At 37.8% G+C, this 22,403-nt stretch overlaps 2 protein-coding genes and 1 non-coding gene across 6 annotated transcripts; 1 reads left to right on the forward strand and 2 right to left on the reverse strand.

Moving 5' to 3' along the window:
- Positions 1-3,106: 3,106 nt before the first annotated feature.
- On the forward strand, positions 3,107-4,742 carry LOC141717949 (ras-related protein RABA6b-like). The gene is made up of 2 exons (XM_074520250.1): positions 3,107-3,526; positions 3,792-4,742. Exons 1-2 carry the CDS (start codon positions 3,309-3,311, stop codon positions 4,243-4,245), a joined length of 672 nt encoding a protein of 223 aa, XP_074376351.1. The 5' UTR covers positions 3,107-3,308; the 3' UTR covers positions 4,246-4,742.
- LOC141717948 (uncharacterized) lies at positions 4,487-9,903 on the reverse strand. Of its 4 annotated transcripts, none has more exons than XM_074520248.1 (10): positions 9,631-9,903; positions 9,447-9,516; positions 8,110-8,177; positions 6,871-6,932; positions 6,561-6,642; positions 6,242-6,475; positions 5,420-5,548; positions 5,266-5,327; positions 5,083-5,186; positions 4,487-4,736 (listed from the first exon to the last, which is right to left on the reverse strand). In XM_074520248.1, exons 1-10 carry the CDS (start codon positions 9,679-9,681, stop codon positions 4,705-4,707), a joined length of 894 nt encoding a protein of 297 aa, XP_074376349.1. In that variant the 5' UTR covers positions 9,682-9,903; the 3' UTR covers positions 4,487-4,704. The 4 variants fall into 4 exon arrangements, with proteins under 4 accessions (XP_074376349.1, XP_074376348.1, XP_074376350.1 ...); XM_074520247.1 differs by having other exon boundaries at positions 4,487-4,742; XM_074520249.1 differs by having other exon boundaries at positions 5,070-5,186.
- A 7,271-nt stretch (positions 9,904-17,174) lies between these two features.
- LOC141722272 (small nucleolar RNA R71) lies at positions 17,175-17,281 on the reverse strand. The gene has a single exon (XR_012575291.1). It is a non-coding gene; the product is annotated as a small nucleolar RNA R71 (small nucleolar RNA).
- Positions 17,282-22,403: the final 5,122 nt, after the last annotated feature.

Consider the following 22,403-nt stretch of genomic DNA (forward strand, 5'->3'; position numbering starts at 1 on the left):
TCTTCATAATAGCATGGAAATGGTAATGCTTCTTTGTTCTCAAAACCCTGCTAAACAGGCTGCCACATTCCTTTTGCAGACACCCAACGTATATGATTGTGTTGTCACTGTCAACAGATATTTGAATTGATCATTCGTCGGGTACATGCTTGTTATCTGTCAGGTAACTTTGTTGATCATCCGTCGGGTAGCTTTGTTGATCATCCGTCGGGTAGCTATTTGACACTTGAATCTATTTCATTTATGCAGAATTACAAGACATCTTATATTTACAGTTAATCAGCCTATTCTGCATATCTACTAGTAGTGAACATGACTCACATGCTACTACAGAATTTACACAAAGTTGTTTGGAGAAATGTGTTATATTACTTATTGTTACATAAGCTACTCACCCGGTGGATATCAATTAGTCATCCGTCGGGACTATATTGGGTCATCCGTCAGGACTATAATTGATCATCCGTCGGGTGCTATAAAATTCACTAAGTTAAATCTACTAAGGTGTTTGTGTGAATTATCATCAAGTTCACAACATATTCCTAACATAATTAGTCATGTGCTTCTGAACCTCCTTGAAAACCCACTCCGTGAGCTTCCCTTGTCTTATCAGCGCCTCGATTTCATCTTTCAATTATCTACAATCAGTTGTCTCATGCCCTGTGGCCTCATGGTATGCAAAATACTTCGAAGTGTCCCTTTTGTTGTAGTCTATGAGAGGGGCTGCTTTCCTGAATACCCCCTTCCCAGCATAGGTAGCATATTTATGGTCGATGAAGCTACCAAAGGGGTGTGTGTTTGCCATTTGCTTGTATAGGGTCTCCCTGAATCCTTGGCTGTCTCTATGCCCCGGACAGACTTCTTTGGGCTTGAACTACACCGATACATCTTCAACCTCTCGTCAGGGCTCGAGAAACGGTCTCAATAGTTCTCGCTGATTTTCAGCTCCCTCATTGACTTCTCCACCCTCTTAAAGGGTTCAGCTTGCTCATAGAATTCTGCCAAGGTCCTCGGCTCGCTAGCCTGGAGACTATTCCAAAATTTTGACCCCTCTTTCAACCCTACAATCAAGAAGTTCTTGATGGTCTCCTCGCTGGCGCCTATCACCTTAGGAACTTCGGTATTGGATCGGCGAAAGTACTCCGCCAGAGGCTCCCCCTCCCTCTGTTTGATATTGGCTAGCGTGGCCACAAGAGGTGAGTAGTGGAGATGGAATGAAATTTCCTGATGAACAGATTTTCCAATTTCCGCCATATTGTTATGCTAGCAGGTCCCAACTTGGAGAACCATTGCTAAGGTCATGCTCACTTAGCTTCTTGCCCACACGATGTAGCACACTAGTCGACCTTGCCTCGGACGAAGTTGGCTCCTGCCCCGATCTCTTAGATATCTGGTTGCCCCGCTCAACCCGATCCTAGGGTATCTCTTCCTCTTCATGTGATGCCTCTTTCTTCTGCTTGGCCTCAGTTTCCGCGTCATCAAAATCGTGGATCAGCCTTTTTTGAGGACCCTTGCCCTTCCATCTACGCTGAAAGACCTTGAGGCGACGTGCCTTACGCTTGGCGTTCCGCATCGAGATTTTCTCTACCCTGGACATCCGGGCATTGATCTCGTTCATCTGATCGGCTAGCCCTTTGAGATACGTCATGATCTCCTGCCCGTCCATGGTTGCGATTGGTGGTGGTGGTGGTGGTGCCTGATTCTTTGGGGGCGTCTGTTCGACCTCATTTTGGTCCTTCTTCTTGCCTCCGCTTCCGGGTGTCACCAATATTTTGCCTTCCTTAGTCTTCTTCTCTCCCTAAGATGATGTACCCCTCCTTCTAGCATCAAATGTTATAGGGAGAATTTCGTATAATAGTATATTGGAGGTTATTGGTCGAAATAAGGATCAAGGATGGTGTTTGAAGACGGAGGAAGGGTGTATATGGTGGCGGCTGAGCTTGTATGTTGACTCCTCAAGAAAGAATAAGGTTTTTATTATTCTCTATCAAGTGTCGACTCATGTCTTATACAAGTGCTTGCGTACCCTATTTATAGGGATAAAGCCTCATGTAATTCTTAGAGAACAAGTCACATAGGCTAGGGTTAGGGTTCTTCAACCCGTGCAGCCCAAGTCCATGATAAAGTCAGGCCTTCAACCAATTAGTCACGTAAATCTCGACCGACTCCACACGCTTCCTACAATCTCGCGATATCTCTGCATTTCTTTCCGTGATTGAAGGAATACCCCGTGTCGGCCCCGAAATTTATGAGTAACTCATTCATCTATGAATCACTTTCCATTGTACACACAAAGTCCTGAAATGCGGGCCGACCTGGTTGCCTCGGCCCGCACCGCCTTTTCTCTAAATCAATAAATGATATATTTCCTTTATTTTCCACAATATGTGGGCTCATGGGCCCAACTCGCATATGAGCACATGAGCTCAGCCCGCATATCGGCACCTGAGCCCCGCCCGCACGTCAAGAGCCCAGCTCACGTGTGAGAACCTAGTTCACATGTCGCGAGCCCAACTCGCATGTGAGAGCCCGATTCATATACCAACTCATGAGCCCGACTCTCATATGAAAGCTCAACTCGCATATACTGGCCCAACTCACATAAATCCTCAATTATGACTCACATATGTGAGTCCAATTCTCTAATACACCCATAGGAACTTATTTAGGATCCATAACCGAAAATGGACATAACAGTGGGCATAAAATGGGTCTTTTAAAGTTTGAATTCGCATTTAGGAATCAGGTTCGAATTTAATTTTTGTTAAATTTATTTTGACCGAAACGAATGTCATTCCTGAATTTAAGTGAATACATTGAGACCTATAATCGGTACAATACATGTGAGGGGGTAATTTGACTAAGGATAACATTTTATGTATCATATTAATGATTAATCTTTCCTCTTTACTTAAATTTTAAGATACCATAATAAGAATTAGAACAACTTTTGGTAATGACATTGGCAAGATGCCTTAATATCTTATATTTTGTTTCTAAAATCGATAATAGTATTTTGTATGCGTGGCAGAAACTGACTGGACCTTATGAAGACATGAAAAGGGGAGCTCACTTATAACATTATGAAAAGCATAATTGTTGTTGTCATCTTTAATAATGAAATATTAGAAAGTGAGCAGGCCTTAAGAACAACCATAATGTCTTTGTCGCGTGCTACTACTAACCATTTCTCCAGCCAATTCCAATGTATAGTAGTAGTCTTCACAAATTACAAAAACTTGGTTTCTGTATAGCTCTTCAGTCTATTTTAATTTTTTGCTACCTGGGAGAAGAGAGTTTTAATCATCATGGCTGATTCATTTGATGAAGAATGTGATTACTTGTTCAAAGCTGTACTAATCGGTGACTCTGCCGTTGGAAAATCAAATCTTTTGTCGAGAATTTCGCGCAACGAATTTCAATTGGATTCGAAGCCAACCATTGGAGTTGAGTTTGCTTATCGAAACATAAAGGTCGATGATAAACTCGTCAAAGCCCAGATATGGGATACTGCTGGACAAGAAAGGTTTGCATATTATTGTAGTTTAACTTATCCTCCAGTTAGTTGTGCATGATGTAGACTGGTTAAGTACCGAGGCACAGTGAAAGTATTTTTGTGGAATCAGAGTTTCATATATGTTTAACTATGCTTATGTTTTTTTTTATCATTTCTTAAACAAAACTGCAAACACTGCCAGTATCTTGCTCTTAAGTTGAGTACGAGGATGGTAAGATGACCGCATATTTTACCCCGTGACAATATTACTCTGAACCACATTTATTTTATACAGATTTAGAGCCATAACAAGTTCATATTATCGCGGAGCACTTGGAGCATTACTAGTCTACGACATAACCCGAAAGAACACATTTGAAAGCGTTAAAAAATGGCTACATGAGCTAAGGGAGTTTGGTGATCCTGACATGGTAATAGTTCTGGTTGGCAACAAATCTGATCTTAGTGAATCAAGACAAGTTGTTGTTGAAGACGGCCACACCCTAGCTCAACTTGAAGGCCTATGCTTCATGGAAACATCTGCCAAAGAAAATATTAATGTAGAAGAGGCTTTTCTCAATATGATCAACAAAATTCATGAGATAACAAGCAAAAAGAGCCTTGAAGCTAAATTGAACAATCAAGACATTAAAACAAATAATTCACTCCATGGGGCTAAAGAGATTATTATTGTTGACGATCATGAAGTGTCTGCAACTAAACGCAACACTAGTTATTGTTGTACATGATTATTTTGTGAGTATTTTTCAGAGATTACTAACATTTTTGTGTTCCATTTTACATCATTTCAAGTTTTTGTCTCGGAAGATACGTCTCTTATTTAAAAAGATAAACAATGCTGTTTTGATATTCTATAACTCAATTTTGAATCAACTAAACTAAATTGAACAGGACTGACTTTGTAAACAATATGCTGCTTATATGATTGACATTGAGTTGATAATGCTATAAACATACTCATAGAATTCCAACCCAATTCCACTGAATGCAAATAAAATTAATGTTCCACATAATCCAATGTACATAAATTATATTCAAAGACAATCACTTGTACACCCGATTACTAGAGGGAAGAATCCACATATATAGAGAGAGTTAATCTTAGTTTCTGTGCACACAATGTATCCGCCGGTCGGAGCAAAAGAGATTGAATACCTCCCGTGGATGAACAACCACTTAATCAAACTTCACTCCTTCCCTGCTCCCTCCGTTGTTTGTTCTATACCTTGCACCAAGGGATAAAATATCACTGTCTAATAGAGAGAAGACTTAACAAAAAACATTTAAAACTTAGTTGCTGAATGCAGGAGTTTCGTGTTGGTCAATCAGCAATTAGCTTTCTGCGTGTCTAGGACATACATGCTTAGCGAATTTCAGAACTGGAGCTTGGAAAGTCAGTGTTATATGCAGATGAAAGTCATAAGAAAGTATCAACCAGCTATAATTTGTATTGAACTGAAAATGTCTGAGTAATGAAGAATGCTGTATAATAAACAAAACCTCAACTTAAAACAGATAACATAACCTATTAGCTAAAGATGTGCTTGCTTACCAGCTCAGCTCACCTTGTGGAAGAGTTTTACTGTATAGAGGAAACTCGAAGAGAAAAACTTTTTTGAACCACGAAGGCACCTTCCCATATGCCGCCGGAGGCAGTGGAATGAGGGGGCTAAGATATTAAATTCTGTCAGTTAATTATTTCTTCTTTTCTATATTTATATCAACCTATTAGAAAAATCAAAACCAACCTTGTATTCTCTTTATACATCCTATAGGCAGCCACATTACCGAACTTCTTATCTGCTGATACCTGTTTCCCCAGATGTTATGTTTATGTTGTGAATACATCAATCAAATAACATTTTTGCTACTCTCAGCAAGTAAAGTTTAACAAAATCAAACCTCCAGCAATGGTATGCCACTAACAAAAAGAAGTAGCAGAGTCAGAAATATTGGTCCCAGGATGACAAGCCACTCTGCACCATCCAAAATAGGGGTGGAAGCTACGAATATTCCCCACCAGAGAAATAACTGAACAAATCACAAATCAAGGCACCTTTAATTCTAAAAAGATGAGACCGAGAAACTTGCAGTTCATGGTAACATACACAAAATATGTTTTTTCCGGGCACTGAAAGAGAAAGTCTGCGAAGCCGGTTCTGGCCATGCCAGACGTTCAGAAGCCGTTCGAAATCACTTGTTAGTTTCTTCTACAATTACAAATGCTTTAATTGTTTTTGACTATAAAGTAATAACTGCAGTTCTCCAAAGTATGTCGCCACTTATAAATTCTAACGGAATCGAGTACTATTACATATTAAAAATACAATTTAGCTAGTGTCATTGACTTAATTGTATAAATACATTTATACAACTATACTTGTAGTCATCAGCTTAGAATTGCATTTTCTATTTGGAACGGAGTAGAGAAACATGACACTAGGTTGTACAAGTAAAAGCACTGGTAAGATGTTTCTTAAAAGTAAGAACTGTAACTATACACACTCATGATGCATGTGACTCATTAGGGACTTAATAGTTCGATTTATGAGATTATCTCCATTAGTTTGTTAGTGAGAGCATTGTAAAGTCATGATTCAGATATATTCTTTATCATAAAAAAAACTACTACCAACTGTGTATTGAAAGATTCAAGGCGCACAGCCATACAAAGACTAGCATATGGTAACAAAATCTAACTAGTCAAGATAATTTTGGACATACCTCTCCAAAATAATTGGGGTGACGAGAATACTTCCAGAGACCAATATTGCACCACTTCCCTCTATTTTCTGGAGAATTTTTAAATGTCAACTTTTGTTGATCAGCTGTAGCTTCAGATATAATTCCAACGGACCACATTATCCAGCCAATTATATCGGCAGCTTTAAGAGATGGATCTCTGTCGCTTGCATTAACAACTGTCAGAGGTAAGCTCACAGCCCACACCCATACTGCCTATCAAAAGTTTTAAAGATTGAGTATAACAGTCAGTGAGTTGTACCACTATCAAAATGTAAACCTGGAGACAGACTGTGTAAACCTGAAATATCCAGAAAAAAGCCAATTTTCCTAAATTATCACGCATCTCATCAAACCTTCTGTCTTCTCCCCACTGCAATATCCTGGCATTGCAATGAAAGACAAAAATAAATACAATAAATCCTTTTCAAATACATCTGCAAATCGACTTCTGCATCTCTGCTTAACAAGATTGCAAGACTAACTAACAATAAAGATTATAACTTAGTTGGAACCATTAAATTTTATTAATGAATAAACTTATGGCAACCTTAAAAATGCTTCAATCCTTAAGATGTAAAAAACTTCAAAGCAAACTATCTCACTCTTACCTCATTAAGAGGAAAATCGCCAGCCGAATACCCCATACTACTACCAGCAACGTCAAAATCACCTGAAACATATCCATTCATGATTTTATGGCCACGTCCAGTGCCAGCATTTGTATGCCATCGAGATCAGCACAAAAACCAAACATAGGTTTCTAAATCAATATTACAACTTTAGGCCAATAAAAATTCATTACTTCCGACTCGAACTTTATTTGTCATCAGATAAACCTTGTGGTGCTATCTCAGTTTTCAGTTTGTAGCTTTTTGAACTTTTAGTTCTCAATTCAGGGAAAAATTAAAATTTTAAACCAGCGACGTGCCATAGATTTGTTCAGAAAGAAACTGTAATGAACGGTCTGAAACCACACAACCTGATCACATACACTAGGAGGGGTAAAAAGGGAAGCACAGGACAAAAGTGCAAAGAAGGAAATGCAAGTAAAGTAGAAGGGCAAAAGGGACAAAACTGAAGAGAGGATAAAGGGAATTAGGGCATCGATTATCTTGTCAATTGCTTACTGTTATTTCTTTTGGGAGAGAACGGACCTCTCGAATTGTCCTTAGCTGTAATCTCAAACCAGTAACTCAGAGAACATATTGAGCTAGTTCGCAATTACGTTATATCTATAATTAAGTAGTTGTTAAGAATTGTAGCTGATTTGTTACAGAAAACTTATCACATTAGTGGCAGGACAATAGAAAGTCCCATCGGCCTTTATGGTCAGCATCTATTAGCTTGCTTCCCATCCTTTTCCATTTTAGACATAAATAATTCAATTGCATACTAAAACACTAAAGCTAGAAATGATGGAAAAAATCCCAAAATAGGGATTATATTTTATAGCTGACGACACAAACACACATTGTGGTTAAGATGTGTTCCAGTTATTATCATATTAATAAGGAAAAAGGGAAATACCAAATTCTCCCTCTTAGAAAATTACATCCGGCATAGTGGATAAGGAGTTGGAACCCATGACCAAACATCATGATCATGAGTTGTCTTGGGCACCGAATTAGTGGGCCAATTCAACTCCTTATTATCATTTCAATTGGACAGTTTTAATACTGACATTTAACTTTCAAATTTTGCAAAAAGAATGAATCTCATAACCTTACTTTGTTGAATCTATGGTATTGATAATGGTCCTTAGATTAAAATGATAGTCAATGTCCGCAAGGTGCACAACAAGAAAAAAGACAAAGATTCGTGCTGTCAGTCAAGATTGGTATGCTTACCTGTCTAAAATGCCATGTTCCTCTCACAACTAGAGTCAGTACTGCAAGAATAATAAAATTCGTACTTCCTGCATTAAAGAATTTCAAAAGTTAAATCTATCCAATAACAAACATGTTAGACCTCCATCTATTCTCCATAGAAAAAGTGAAACAATCAGAGTCCCAGCCTAAACTTTTACCCAGAGGAATAGATCCTATACATGTAAACCAAATAGAACGTACTCATCTGGTGAAGGTTGGATGTACAGAGACCTTAACTCTAGATGAAAAGAGGCTGTCATTTCAAAATCTTAATTGATTCTGTTAAAACTATGTAGATCTAAACATGTAAATATTACAAACAAGCTTAACAAGTTCTATAATATCTTCATTTCATTTTTGTAATAATTCTACTGTAGTTTTAGCTAATTTAATAATTAACAAACCAAGCCCATTTTAGTACCAAAAGTACATATTAATATGTGGGACAAGAAATGCATTATAAAGTCGCAATACTTTTTAAATAAAGAGAATCAGCAAGTAATATACACAGAAATGAAACTTTTTAACAAAAATGTGTGTTTTCTTTCCTATTAAACACAAATTTAGTTGTCTTTTAGCCATTTAGCCCCTGTTATATTTTGTGTTATGCAGGAACTTAGAGCTAAGCCAAAGGTATGCTAAATATAAGTGTAGTTATTGCTATAATTTTAGCAACAAAAAATTAAATTTTGGGGCTAAAATAACACCATGTCTCCAATACATTGTTTAAAATCATGTTTAAAATTTAAGTAACTTTTAACTAATTCCCACGCTTTTAAATACAATGCTACATTTGTTCTATATACAGCACAAACTATAGCATTGTTTTATTTTAGGTTTAGCAGGATGTTCAACCCACCATTGACTTGATAATGTTTGTTTTTGGTGTTATATTTATATAAATATAGCACCAAGTTTAGCACACCACCGGACTTGCTCTTAGAAGTGCTATTTTGGACCCATACCACTTACTGTGTGCTATTAGTCAATTTTCAAATTTGGTCAGATGCCTGTGTCACATATTCAACTGATATATCTTCTAATAAAAATATGAGATCATGTTTCCACAAATAAAAAAAAAAAAAAAAAACAAAACGTGGCAACTCAAACATGTGAAAATTTTGAGGTACATATACATCGAAAATTGTGCGGTGGATTAAATTGCAAACCATAAAATATATCCCACCTGAAATGTGCACAAATAGTTTAGTATTACAAGTAAATTACCCCTCACGAAACTACTAACAAATCAGAAGAGCAATCCAGGCTATAAATTCAGTAGGAAAGGAAGGGTGAGTAAATATATATAAAATTACCAGCAAAGTCAGTTACTTTATCAAACTTGAGAAGTGCAGTGATTACGAAGAAGAACAACTGATAACCCACCTGCAAAAAAACATTTTAAGAAAAGGAGAGCGAGGGAGGGAGAGAGATAGAGAGATAGAGAGAGAGAGAGAGAGAGAGAGAGAGAGAGAGAGAGAGAGAGAGAGAGATGATTACAGTGACAATGGCAGTAAGAGCTAAGAAATGAGAGTCGAGAACAGTTCCCATGAATTTGCTCAAAAATAACACAAGTTGAATTTGTTTGGGTAATTGGAACAATATATTTAAAGGGACAATTTGGAAGTTAGAAATCTCATCTGCTATTATTCTTTTGTTTGGAAGAATAGTACAAAGTATACAAGAACAAGGAACAAAGAATATGGAATTTGCGGTTAGGAAGTGAACTACGTTGGCCAACCCCGACCAGCGACAAAACCTCTCTCCTTAATCCTTAATGGTCACCGTAGATGAGCACAAAAATGGGTTAAATATCAAGTTAAAATTTAAGTGTTGTTTGATGGTTAATTAATTTAATTTGATCATTTTTTTTTTAAGTCATTAATTAAATCTCGTTTTTAATCTTTAACATCACAAAAATAATTCAAGTAAGGAGAATAAAAATCATATTTTATCACGATTTCTTGAGTCAAATAAAAAGTTTCAATAACCGTACCTTTATTACCATTTTTCAATTTTGGATAATTTCAATTTTTAATTTTATCTAAATGATCAAATTAAGTTAATTGATGATCACTTTGACTCAAATTGTCAAAGAATGACCTATTTGAGCTTTTTTTGACGCAGTCAGTCACCTACTTGATATTTAATCCCACTATTTTATTATTAAAATGTATTTCTCTATTTTATAACTAAATATAATTCCAAACAAAAGCTCTAAATTTCTAATAAACTCGTTAGAGAATCGATATTTACGCATTAAGACGTGAACACTTTTTTTTAATATTAAGATTGAATTAAGGATATTTAAATTTTAAATTTATAATATATTCTAAAATATAATATAAATAATTTGATCTAAAACCTAGTCAAGAGTGTGCACTTATAAAAAAATCTAAACTCGCAAATATAATCCAACAAAATAAGAAAATGGTATATTATTACCGAAAAAATTAAAATAATTAATATTAAAATTATTTGAAAAAATCGGGCGGGTCGGATCCGGCTCGACCCAATCTGTGGGCCTAAACGGACCTAATTATTTTGAATGAAATTCGGACCGGCCCAGCCCGATTTTAAGATAGCTCGGCCTGTCCCGATTTCAAAAATTCAAATTTTTCAAAGTCCGGCCCGATCTGATTTTTGTGCATCTCTAATCCTCACCGTGTATTATAAACTTCCTTGTATCCAATCCGATTTTTGTGCTTCTCTAATCATCACCGTGTATTCTCTATTGTATACGAACTTCCTTGTGCGTGTTCGTTTTGTTAAATTTAACAAACATTTATGAACAAAAACCATAATTTTCTTCTTAGAAAATTTCCAAATTGATTAAATTAAATTTTGACGTTTTATAATATGTACACGGTTGTGTTAAATAAGCAGCCTATTATTTTCTAATTAATTCTGAGAGCAATTTTATCAAATTGTTCCTAGCTAATCTCTTCATAGTTTTACTTAAAAATTTATCATTTATTAAGAAAATAATAATTTTAATATTCTTATACTAATTTATATTAATTCTATAAGAATATAAAATACTTTAAAATCGTACCAACTATAAATATAATTTGAAAAAAGTTATATTCGTGCTTCAAGATCATCTCTGTTTTATTCCTTGATTTTTCACCTTTCGGTTCTACTTTTTGTGTTCACTTGCTACATGAGCATTTATCCTCGCCAACTCTGCATTCTTGTTATCTTCTTTACAAGCACCATATATGTTTTTCCTTTGATCATTTTTCACCTTACGAATGTTCAACTTTCCGTTAAATTTTTCAAGTGTCATGGACTCGTGTTATGGAAGTCAAGACGTCCTTGGTTAGATGACACTTCGTGCTCAACATGATAGTACAAGAGTTTTTAGGCCTTTAAGTATACTATAGAGTGGGGTGAATACAGTATTAACAATTAATTCGAATAAAAACTCAAAGTGCAGTAACAGTTTTTGTATTGATGAATAAAAACTGATTACAAAAATCTCTCAAAGGATGAGCAAATATCCATGAGAGCTGCAAGATTACACAGAATGATAGAACAATAATCGACACTTATAGTGTTAACCTAATATGTGCTTATATATTGCACAGTTACACAATTAATCTGGTCGATATGATATACATGAATAAAGAATCCTTGTACATATCCAATTATTGATTACTACAATTAAGCAAAGTCCCACACTGACATATCTTCTGTAAATCAAGTCTTCTAGATAGAATCAATCTCTTCCTAGAATCCATCTTTGACCGATGTTGATAGACAAATACTAATAATAAACTCTGATATGTCAAATAGTGATAATCTTGATAAACTCTAATATCTTCCAGTAGTAAACTCTGATGGAAAATTCTGATAGTAAACTCTAATATCTTCAAATTATATCTAACAATATCCCTCAACTTGTGCATTATAGAAATATGTACAATATCTATTTGATGATGTCAAAATTATCCAAATACATAAGTGTTTACATATTTACAGTCTTATATTCAGTGTCTTCAGACTTTATCTTCAGTCTTGAATCTTGGCATAGCCAGTAGCTTCACCAAAGAATATTCTGAGTAGATTTTCCTCAACTACATTCAAGTACATCTACATTCTCTATTCGATATCATTCAGCTATTTAGTAGATTCATCATTTTGATAGATAGCTGCCCTAAGGTCATGAAGGTTGGATCTGCTAAGTGATAAATCATCTAGCTCCAGAAATCCAATCTTCTTACCATTTGGATCGAAAGTGAGAGCTTTTACTTCAATAGACATAACTATTTAAGAATTTTCTTTAGGTATATCAATAATTGAGCCATCTTGAGTTTTGTACTTTGGAATGTATTTGGATTTATTTTCCATTCCTCTCTGCTTTCTATAAACCAAGCTTTTCTTGAATTCAGACCATCTTGCTATGACAGCATTTTTGACTTTCAGCAAACAGACAACATATTCTAATTCTTGCCATGGGTTTTCAAGCATTTGCTCTTAAGATATCCTCGACCTTTTCCATGTCTCAAGAAAATAGAGCATCTTCTCCTTAGGTTTATTTGTGTCAAATATATCAAGTACAATTTGAACGAACACAATCTTGTGTAGATCTTCAAGTTTTATATTTTCTCTAATTACTGTAAGATATCCTGGTTCTCTAAGAAGCAAAGCATTTCCTATCAGCATTAGGAAGACCCAGACCACCAGTTCTTCTAGCCATTCTAGCTTGAGAAGTGCCATTGTAGATTTAATTGATAATTTCAGAAGAATCTCTATTAGGTGATGGTATCTTGCTACTCCATAATATCTTTTTCTTCTTTTCAAGAGAGAGATTTGACTTATCAGCTTTTCAAGCATCTCTAGATTCATCATTATCAGAGTTTGAGTCTTTTTCAGAATTTGAGTAATCATCTTTTATTTTTTGAGCAGTTCTTTCTTCAACATGAGTAATATCAGTGGTTGAGACTGGTTGTGCTTCAATATTTTTTTCTTTAATTTTCTTAACTTGAGCAATGTTAGAGGTTAATTTCATATTTTCATCAGCTTTTACTGGAATGTCTTCAACTTGAGATCTGTCAGTGGTTGAATCATCAAAATCAGTATTTGATGTCTCCAGATTAAGTTTTCAAGATTCACCAACCTTTTCCTTTCCCTTATGCCTCCTGTTAGCATTAAGAATTGCTTGAGACCTCAGAATAGTCTTTCAGCATCAGAACATCTGACATCCTTGATTACAATTCCACCTTTTGGCCTTTCCATTTCTGGAATATCATCATATATTGGAATTGCATCAGTATTTGCAATATCAACTTTTAATAATTTGAAATTTTTTTCTAGATGTCTGATCTGCTCAATATCAACATCTGGACATTTTCTTTCAAACATTATTCTAGCTACTTCAACATCAAATGCTAGACATTTTGGATCTTTGTAATGAAAAGTTATCTTTCTTCCTTTATACTTCAAAGTCTGTAAAGAATGACTAGCTTCAGAACCAGCTTCTATCTCCATACCATCCTGGTCTTCATCTGCATTTGTGACTGTCAGAGTTTATTTTTCAGTAGTTGTAGTCACTGTTGTAGTCAATTCTTTTGTGAGCATAGTCTTAGAGACTTGATATTTTCCTCTTCCTCTTTCACTACTTCTATCACATCTACCTCCACCTTTTTTAGATTGTCTAATGGTTCTAAAAACACCACTAGATCCAATTAGATCTCCACATGTACTTCTGGATGATTTGCTTCCCTTATTCCCTCCACCAGGAGCATCATCCCTATCATCAGCTTTTTCTTGAAGTTGTTACATTTAGATTTAGAAATTATCTTCCCCTTTTTGGTATCATCACCAAGAAAAAAAGAGACAATTAATTCCAGGGACTCCTGAACCTCAATTAGTTGACCAGACATTTTGGCTTGATTAGCTTCCAACTTAGCTTGATTGGCTTCTAGTTTTTCTTGTCCGGCCAAAAGAGGCTTTATTTGCTTTTGTAAATCAAGCTCAGATTTGAATTTTGCGTCATGGAATGCATCATTGAGTGCATCCATTTATGCATGATCCTTGTTCTGAGTAGTATGGATAAATTTTATCGAAAGAGCTGAGGCCTTGAGATGAGTGAGTATAACAGGACTTGTAATATGTTTCTCAGTTATCACCAAATATTGTGAAGCATGATTAACAATGACTGGATAATGTGGATCCTTCCACTTAGATACCCATTCATCGTTCAAGTATTGTGTTGCTATAGCAACACCCTGATCATCCAATTTCTGCTTCTTCTCTCTCTGGCATATCATCTGGAAAGATAATTTTATCTAGATCTTCATCTGAATCCAAGGCAACATTGATTTTGGATACATCAACATCATCCTCTTCATCATCATTAGCTTATGTTCATATTGATTTGAAGTTTCATCATCAGCATTTACCTTTTGTTCCTTTAACTTCTGTGCTACTTCATCTTCAGCATTAGAGTTTAACATAAGATCTTCAAAAGGAGATGTATGAGATCCAACAGCTTCAGAAACTTCAACATCAATATCCAGTATTCAGTTCAAAATCTTCACGAATGGTAACCATGAGAACGGTAACATCCACATTTACCTCTAAGATCTCAGTCCTAGTTGAGTGAGCTAGAGATTCAGGAATGGACTATTCTGCAACTTCAGCTTCAACACAAACATGGATTATAGATGATGGAATTGAGATATGAATAGATTATTTTACTGTCTCAGTCATAACAGGGATTGATGTGATGGGTGATGTATAGATTGGAGCGGACTGCAGTAAAGAATCAGTATTTGTATATGCAGGAAAATTATTAGCATTTGCACTTGATACTGCAGAGTATTTCTAAGGGACTACAGATTGTAAGATACCACATGTTTCTAATAAACTTTGAGCACCTGCAAAAGAAAATAAGTAACCACTTAAATCTCTATGTTCTTTTAAGTGGCATTTTATACCACTTAGAACGTCTTAAAATGGCTTAAATTGGTGTCTTGAAATCAAGTATTTTGTGTATTTGATGCGTTTTTCTAGTGTTTATGCATTTCAGGGTATTAGTTGCATTTCGGGGGAGGAATCATCAAGAATAAGCCTTGGCATGTGTTCACCATTGCGAGAGGGAAAGAACGGGCAGATTACGGCGAAGAAACGGAGCAAACTTGGATTTTTTCCAGTGGAGGCCTGCGCGCCCGCGCAGCTAAGCTGAGCGAACGCGCAGCAACCTGCGCACCCGCGCAGCTATGCTGAGCGGCCGCGCAGGGTCGGGAATTTTGCTGAATTATTTTAGACTTCTACTTCTGTTTGGCTTCCAACTTCTATGTAATCTGAGTTTTATGGGACTATTATATAAGTAGATTTGAGACGTTTTCACAAGGATTAAGAAGAAGAAGATTGTGTTTTACGCAAGAAGCGAAGGAGATAAGGAAGAAGACCGATTTAGCACACCGCAACGAAGAGGAAGCATATTTTCTTGTGATTCTTGTTTCGTTGTAACGTTGGATGCTAGTTTTCTTGCTTTGACTTATTTACTCTTGTGACGTACTCTGTTTTAATATAATTAGTTTAGTTATTATTTTCTTGTGTTTGTTTATCATGATTTCATATGAACCCATGATGGCGATAAGTTCTATTATGGGCTAATTGTGATCATGGGGTTGCAACGGATTTATTATGGAATTCTTTAGTTAATTGTTTAATACTTTAGTGTGTGATGATTGCTTGATATCTAGTATTGGTTGGCGTATTCGTCTTATGTGCGTCGCGAACATATAAGATAGGGTGTTAATCTCTTGTGAAGCGACGGTGGATCTTGAGATTTAGAACTTGCCATGCTAGCATAGGTTCATGTACGTTGTGCATGATTAGTGGGTAACTCTAACAGATTTATTTGCCCTATATAATCAAAAAGGAATAACTTGTGCTTAAATCGTTGTGTTGTCAATTTCTGTAGACATATAGGAACTCAACATAATTGATGACTATTCGACTTCTATCTTAATTGTGGATGCTTGGTGGAATGGTATTAGTACAATGAAAGTTGGCTTTTATCAGTTTCGTGTTATTCGATTAATATCATCACTGTCACATGCTAAAGGTAATAACAATGGCTATAGAAGGAAGTAATAATGAAGTTGTGATCTCATGAGTGTTTTATTATTGATAAATTGAAGTGTTAGTTAAGTGGTTAATTAAGTAGTTAATTATAGTTAATATTTAATCAACAATTTTAAGTGTTATTATCTTAACATTGAGAAGTAATCATACATTGGTGAGTGAGTTTAATTAGACAATAATTTAGTCTGAGTCTCTGAGGGAACGAACTAGAAAATATTCTATATTACTTGCGAACGCGTATACTTGCGTGAATATTAGCGCGTGTTTTCGCCCTAAAAAGTTTTTGGCGCCGCTGCCGGGGACTCGGCGTATTTGTTTAGTTTATGTACTTACCATCATTGGTCATTAGGACTCAGTGATTAGGACGTAGTAGTTACTTATTTTTTCTGGTTGTGTTTCAGGTACTTTAGCAAGCGTTTATGCAAACTCGTTCTCGTGCTCGCAAGAGGACTTTAGATACAGCTGAGGAGACAGACGAAGTTCTTGATATTCCGGAGAAGTTAGATTTTGAGGATTCGGATTCAGGAACTGAGCAGAAAGAACCAGTAAACATGGGAGATCGTATTGTTCAAGCTGATCCAGCTCTTATGGATTTTTCTCGGCCTAAAATTGATGACATTCAGTCAAGCATCCTTCATCCGGCTATTCAAGCTAACACCTTTGAAATCAAGCCGGGCACTATTCAGATGGTGCAGAATTCTGTTTCTTTTGGAGGAGCGGCAACTGAAGACCCCAACATGCACATAAGGAATTTTGTCGAGATCTGCAGCACTTTTAAGTATAATGGCGTGACTGATGAGGCTATCAAGTTGAGGCTTTTCCCGTTCTCACTAAGGGACAAGGCTAAAGACTGGTTACATTCTGAACCAGCTGGGTCCATCACTACGTGGCAAGATCTTGCGCAAAAGTTTCTGGTGAAGTTTTATCCGATGGCAAAGACTGCTGCTATGAGGAGTGCTCTTACTCAGTTTGCGCAGCAACCTACAGAATCTATGTGCGAGGCTTGGGAACGCTACAAGGAAATGTTGAGAAAATGTCCACATCATGGAATGCCGGATTGGATGGTGATCACTGGTTTCTATAATGGTTTGGGGGCCCAATCTCGGCCCATGCTCGATGCAGCAGCTGGAGGCGCCTTATGGGCTAAAAGCTATACTGAGGCGTATAATCTTATCGAGACGATGGCTGCAAGTGAGCATCAAAACCCAACTCAGAGGATGACGTCAGGCAAGGTAGCAGGTATTTTGGAAGTTGATGCAGCCACCGCTATTGCAGCCCAGCTCCAAGCGCTATCAATGAAGGTTGATTCTCTGGCTACGTATGGAGTTAATCAAATAGCTATGGTTTGTGAGCTTTGTGCAGGTTCTCATGCTACGGATCAGTGTTCTCTTGTAAACGAATCTGTTCAGTATGTGAATAATTATCAGCGACAACAGCAGCCTGTGCCAGCGACCTATCATCCTAACAACAGAAATCATCCAAATTTCAGCTGGGGGAATAATCAGAATGTTATTCAGCCACCATATCAGCAAGGAGTGAGTAAACAGTTTAACCCACCTGGATTCCAGCAACCACAGCAGTATGCTACAAGGCAATTATATCATCAACAGGGAAGTGCAGCTGCACCTACTAGTGCTGATTTTGAGGAACTTAAGCTGTTGTGCAAGAGTCAGGCGGTTTCTATCAAGAACTTGGAAAATCAAATTGGTCAATTAGCTAATGCAGTGCTCAATCGTCAACCTGGCACTCTTCCCAGTGACACGGAAGTACCAGGCAGGAAGGAACCTAAAGAGCAAGTCAAGGCTATTACCTTAAGGTCTGGAAAAGTAGCTGATGCTGAAAAGGCAAAAGAAGTAGAAGCTGAAATTAGAGGTGAAGAATCTAAGCAAAAGGAGAAAGCGGCGGAACCAAGGAAGACTACTGTTGAACACACTCTGCCTGAGGCTAATACAGGGGAGAAACAGCTCTATCCTCCACCACCTTTTCCTAAGAGATTGCAGCAACAAAAGCTGGATAGACAGTTCGGGAAGTTTCTGGAGGTGTTCAAGAAACTTCACATCAATATACCTTTCGCTGAGGCTCTGGAACAAATGCCTAGTTATGCGAAGTTTATGAAGACTATTCTTTCAAGGAAGGTGAAACTGGATGACCTTGAAACCGTTGCTCTCACGGAAGAATGCAACGCTGTTCTGCAACAAAAGTTACCACCAAAACTGAAAGATCCAGGAAGCTTCACCATTCCTTGCACAATTGGCAATCTGACGTTTGACAAGTGCCTTTGTGATTTGGGTGCAAGCATTAATCTGATGCCGTTGTCGATCTTTAGAAAACTGGATCTGCCTGATCCAAAACCCACGTACATGTCACTACAATTGGCTGACCGTTCCATTACTTACCCAAGGGGCATAGTTGAGGATGTGCTCGTCAAAGTGGATAAGCTCTTTTTTCCAGCAGATTTTGTTATTCTGGATTTTGAGGAAGATAAGAAGATTCCCATAATCTTGGGGAGGCCTTTCTTGGCTACTGGCCGTACCTTGATAGATGTGCAAAAAGGTGAACTTACTATGCGGGTCCAAGATCAGGATGTGACCTTCAACGTATTCAAGGCAATGAAATTCCCTACAGAAGATGAGGGGTGCTTAAAAGTGGATGTGATTGATTCTGCGGTTACTTCGGAACTCGATCACATGCTAATGTCTGATGCATTGGAAAAGGCCTTAGTGGGGGATTTTGACAGCGATGATGAAGATAGCAACGAGCAATTACAATATCTGAACGCTTCTCCCTGGAAGCGAAAGCTAGACATACCATTTGAATCTCTTGGTACTTCTGACCTCAAGAACGCTGAAGGGAAGCTCAAACCATCAATAGAGGAAGCACCTACCTTGGAGCTCAAGCCATTACCTGAACACTTGAGGTATGCTTTTTTAGGTGATTCATCTACGTTACCTGTTATTATTTCATCTAACCTTTCAGGTAGTGAGGAAGACAAGCTCTTAAGGATTTTGAGAGAATTCAAATCGGCTATAGGATGGACCATAGCAGACATCAAGGGGATAAGTCCTTCATATTGTATGCATAAAATTCTGCTAGAGGAAGGTAGTAAGCCAACTGTGGAACAGCAGCGAAGACTGAATCCCATCATGAAGGAGGTGGTGAAGAAAGAAATTCTGAAATGGCTAGATGCAGGCATCATTTATCCTATTTCTGACAGCTCGTGGGTGAGCCCCGTACAATGTGTACCTAAGAAGGGAGGTATCACTGTGGTCGCAAATGAAAAGAATGAGCTCATCCCTACTCGAACAGTTACAGGATGGAGAGTATGCATGGATTATAGAAAATTGAACAAAGCCACAAGGAAGGATCACTTCCCTCTTCCATTTATTGATCAGATGCTTGACAGATTGGCGGGACATGAGTATTTTTGTCTTCTGGATGGTTATTCCGGGTATAATCAGATTTGTATTGCACCAGAGGATCAGGAAAAGACTACCTTCACTTGTCCATTTGGCACATTTGCTTTTCGCAGAGTTTCGTTTGGGTTATGTGGCGCACCGGCCACCTTTCAGAGATGTATGATGGCTATATTCTCTGACATGATTGGAAATAACGTCGAAGTGTTCATGGATGACTTCTCCGTCTTTGGACACTCATATGATGAATGTTTGAATAATCCGCGCGCCGTACTCAAAAGATGTGTGGAAACTAATTTGGTGCTTAATTGGGAGAAATGTCATTTTATGGTGCGTGAAGGCATTATCCTTGGGCATAAGGTCTCTAGCAAGGGTCTGGAGGTGGACAAGGCCAAGGTGGGAGTCATTGAAAATCTTCCCCCACCTAATTCTGTGAAAGGAATCCGTAGTTTTCTTGGTCATACGGGTTTTTATCGGCGATTCATCAAGGACTTTTCAAAGATATCTAAGCCATTGTGCAATTTGCTTGAGAAAGATGTGCCTTTCAAATTTGATGATGAATGTTTGGCAGCATTCGAGACTCTCAAGGAGAGTTTGATCACGGCACCAGTCATTACAGCACCAGATTGGACAGAACCATTTGAGATAATGTGTGATGCGAGTGATTATACGGTAGGTGCAGTTCTGGGACAGCGCAAGAAAAATCTCTTCCATGTGGTCTACTATGCGAGTAAGACTTTAAATGGTGCCCAATTGAACTACACCACTACTGAGAAGGAGCTTTTGGCTATAGTCTTTGGCTTTGAGAAATTTCAATCTTATCTGTTTGGTACGAAAGTAACAGTATTCACTGATCATGCAGCTATTCGCTATCTGGTTTCTAAGAAGGATTCAAAGCCGAGACTCATTCGTTGGCTGCTTTTACTTCAGGAATTTGAGTTAGAGATCAAAGATAGAAAAGGTACTGAGAATCAAGTAGCTGACCATCTCTCTAGGTTGGAGAATCCCGATTCTACTTCACAAGATAGGACGTTAATCAATGAATCTTTTCCGGATGAGCAGTTGTTTGCAATTCAGGAGGAAGAACCATGGTTTGCAGATATTGTAAACTATCTCGTCAGCAATATAATGCCTCTTAATTTGACATCTGCTCAAAAGAAGAAGTTTCTGCATGAGGTGAAGTGGTATATGTGGGATGAACCATATTTGTTTAGACAGGGAGCTGACCAGATCATCAGGAGATGTATCCCGTTCTGTGAGACGGAGGGGATATTACGAGACTGCCATTCCACGGTTTATGGGGGACACTATGGAGGTGAGAAGACGGCAGCTCGTATTCTGCAAGCAGGTTTTTTCTGGCCTACTTTGTTCAAGGATGCTCATCAGTTTGTTTTAAGGTGTGATCGTTGCCAAAGAGTGGGAAATTTGTCAAGGAAGGATGAAATGCCATTAAATGTGATGCTTGAAGTCGAGGTCTTTGATGTATGGGGAATCGATTTCATGGGGCCTTTTATCTCGTCTTGCAATAATCAGTACATCTTGCTGGCAATCGATTATGTCTCAAAATGGGCCGAAGTTAAAGCTTTACCGACAAATGATGCAAAGGCAGTACTAAATTTTCTTCATAAGCAAATTTTCACAAGGTTTGGAACACCTCGGGTAATCATAAGTGATGAAGGATCGCATTTTTGCAACCGTAAGTTCACTTCTATGATGCAGCGTTATAATGTGAATCATCGAGTAGCTACTGCCTATCATCCGCAAATAAATGGTCAAGCGGAAGTGTCTAACAGAGAGATAAAGCGCATTCTAGAGAAGGTTGTTTGTCCGTCAAGGAAGGATTGGTCTTTAAAGCTCGATGAAGCTGTTTGGGCTTACAGAACATCATACAAAACTCCACTTGGGATGTCACCGTTCCAGTTGGTGTACGGTAAGGGATGTCATCTACCTGCGGAGCTTGAGCATAAGGCCTACTGGGCATTGAAGAAGTTGAACCTGGATTTAGATGCAGCTGGTAAGAAAAGAATGCTTCAGCTTAATGAACTGGATGAATTTCGACTTCAAGCGTACGAAAATAACAAAATGTATAAGGAAAAGGTGAAGAGGTGGCACGATAGGAAGCTACATCCAAAGTTATTTGTGCCAGGGCAACAAGTTCTCTTATTCAACTCTCGGCTCCGACTTTTTCCTGGGAAGTTGAAATCAAGGTGGTCTGGACCTTTTATTGTCAAAACTGTGTTTCCACATGGAGCGGTGGAAATTTTTGAGAATGATCCGGACCAAGCATTCAAGGTTAACGGTCAGCGGTTGAAGCACTACTATGGGGACATGGCAAACCGAGAAGTGGTTAGTGCCATTTTGTTGACTACTTGAGCAGGGTACGAAATGTCAAGCTAATGACGAAAAAGAAGCGTTGCGTGGGAGGCAACCCATGAACTATTGTTACAGGAACCCTTAGAAGTTAATAACCTATCCAAAAACACAAAAAAATCAGAAAACAGGGGCTGGAAAATTTTTTTTTCCAATGACCCCCTGCGCGCCCGCGCAGCTAAGCTGAGCGGCCGCGCAGCAAGCTGAGCGCCCGCGCAGCTATGCTGAGCGGCCGCGCAGGGGTCGAGGACCAGAAATTTTTTTTACAGTTCAGAAAAAAAAAAAAACCAAACAAAAACAGTTTTAGCCCATAAACCCACGATTTATTCCCACTACCCCATCATTTTATCCCTTAATTCCCAAACCCTAATCTAATCCACACCCTATATA

Source organism: Apium graveolens, chromosome 4, assembly GCF_009905375.1.
Source record: "Apium graveolens cultivar Ventura chromosome 4, ASM990537v1, whole genome shotgun sequence".
Classification (NCBI taxonomy): domain Eukaryota; kingdom Viridiplantae; phylum Streptophyta; class Magnoliopsida; order Apiales; family Apiaceae; genus Apium; species Apium graveolens.

What these genes read in the sequence shown, in the direction of transcription:
- LOC141717949 (XM_074520250.1), top strand. Translation starts at nt 3,309, where the DNA reads ATGGCTGATTCATTTGATGAAGAATGTGATTACTTGTTCAAAGCTGTA. An exon ending in GATACTGCTGGACAAGAAAG is followed by an intron (nt 3,527 to 3,791) that starts GTTTGCATATTA and finishes TATTTTATACAG; the next exon opens with ATTTAGAGCCATAACAAGTT.
- LOC141717948 (XM_074520246.1), bottom strand. Translation starts at nt 9,681, where the DNA reads ATGGGAACTGTTCTCGACTCTCATTTCTTAGCTCTTACTGCCATTGTC. An exon ending in GAACATGGCATTTTAGACAG is followed by an intron (nt 6,933 to 8,109) that starts GTAAGCATACCA and finishes GATATGTTTCAG; the next exon opens with GTGATTTTGACGTTGCTGGT. An exon ending in ATGTATAAAGAGAATACAAG is followed by an intron (nt 5,187 to 5,265) that starts GTTGGTTTTGAT and finishes TTAATATCTTAG; the next exon opens with CCCCCTCATTCCACTGCCTC.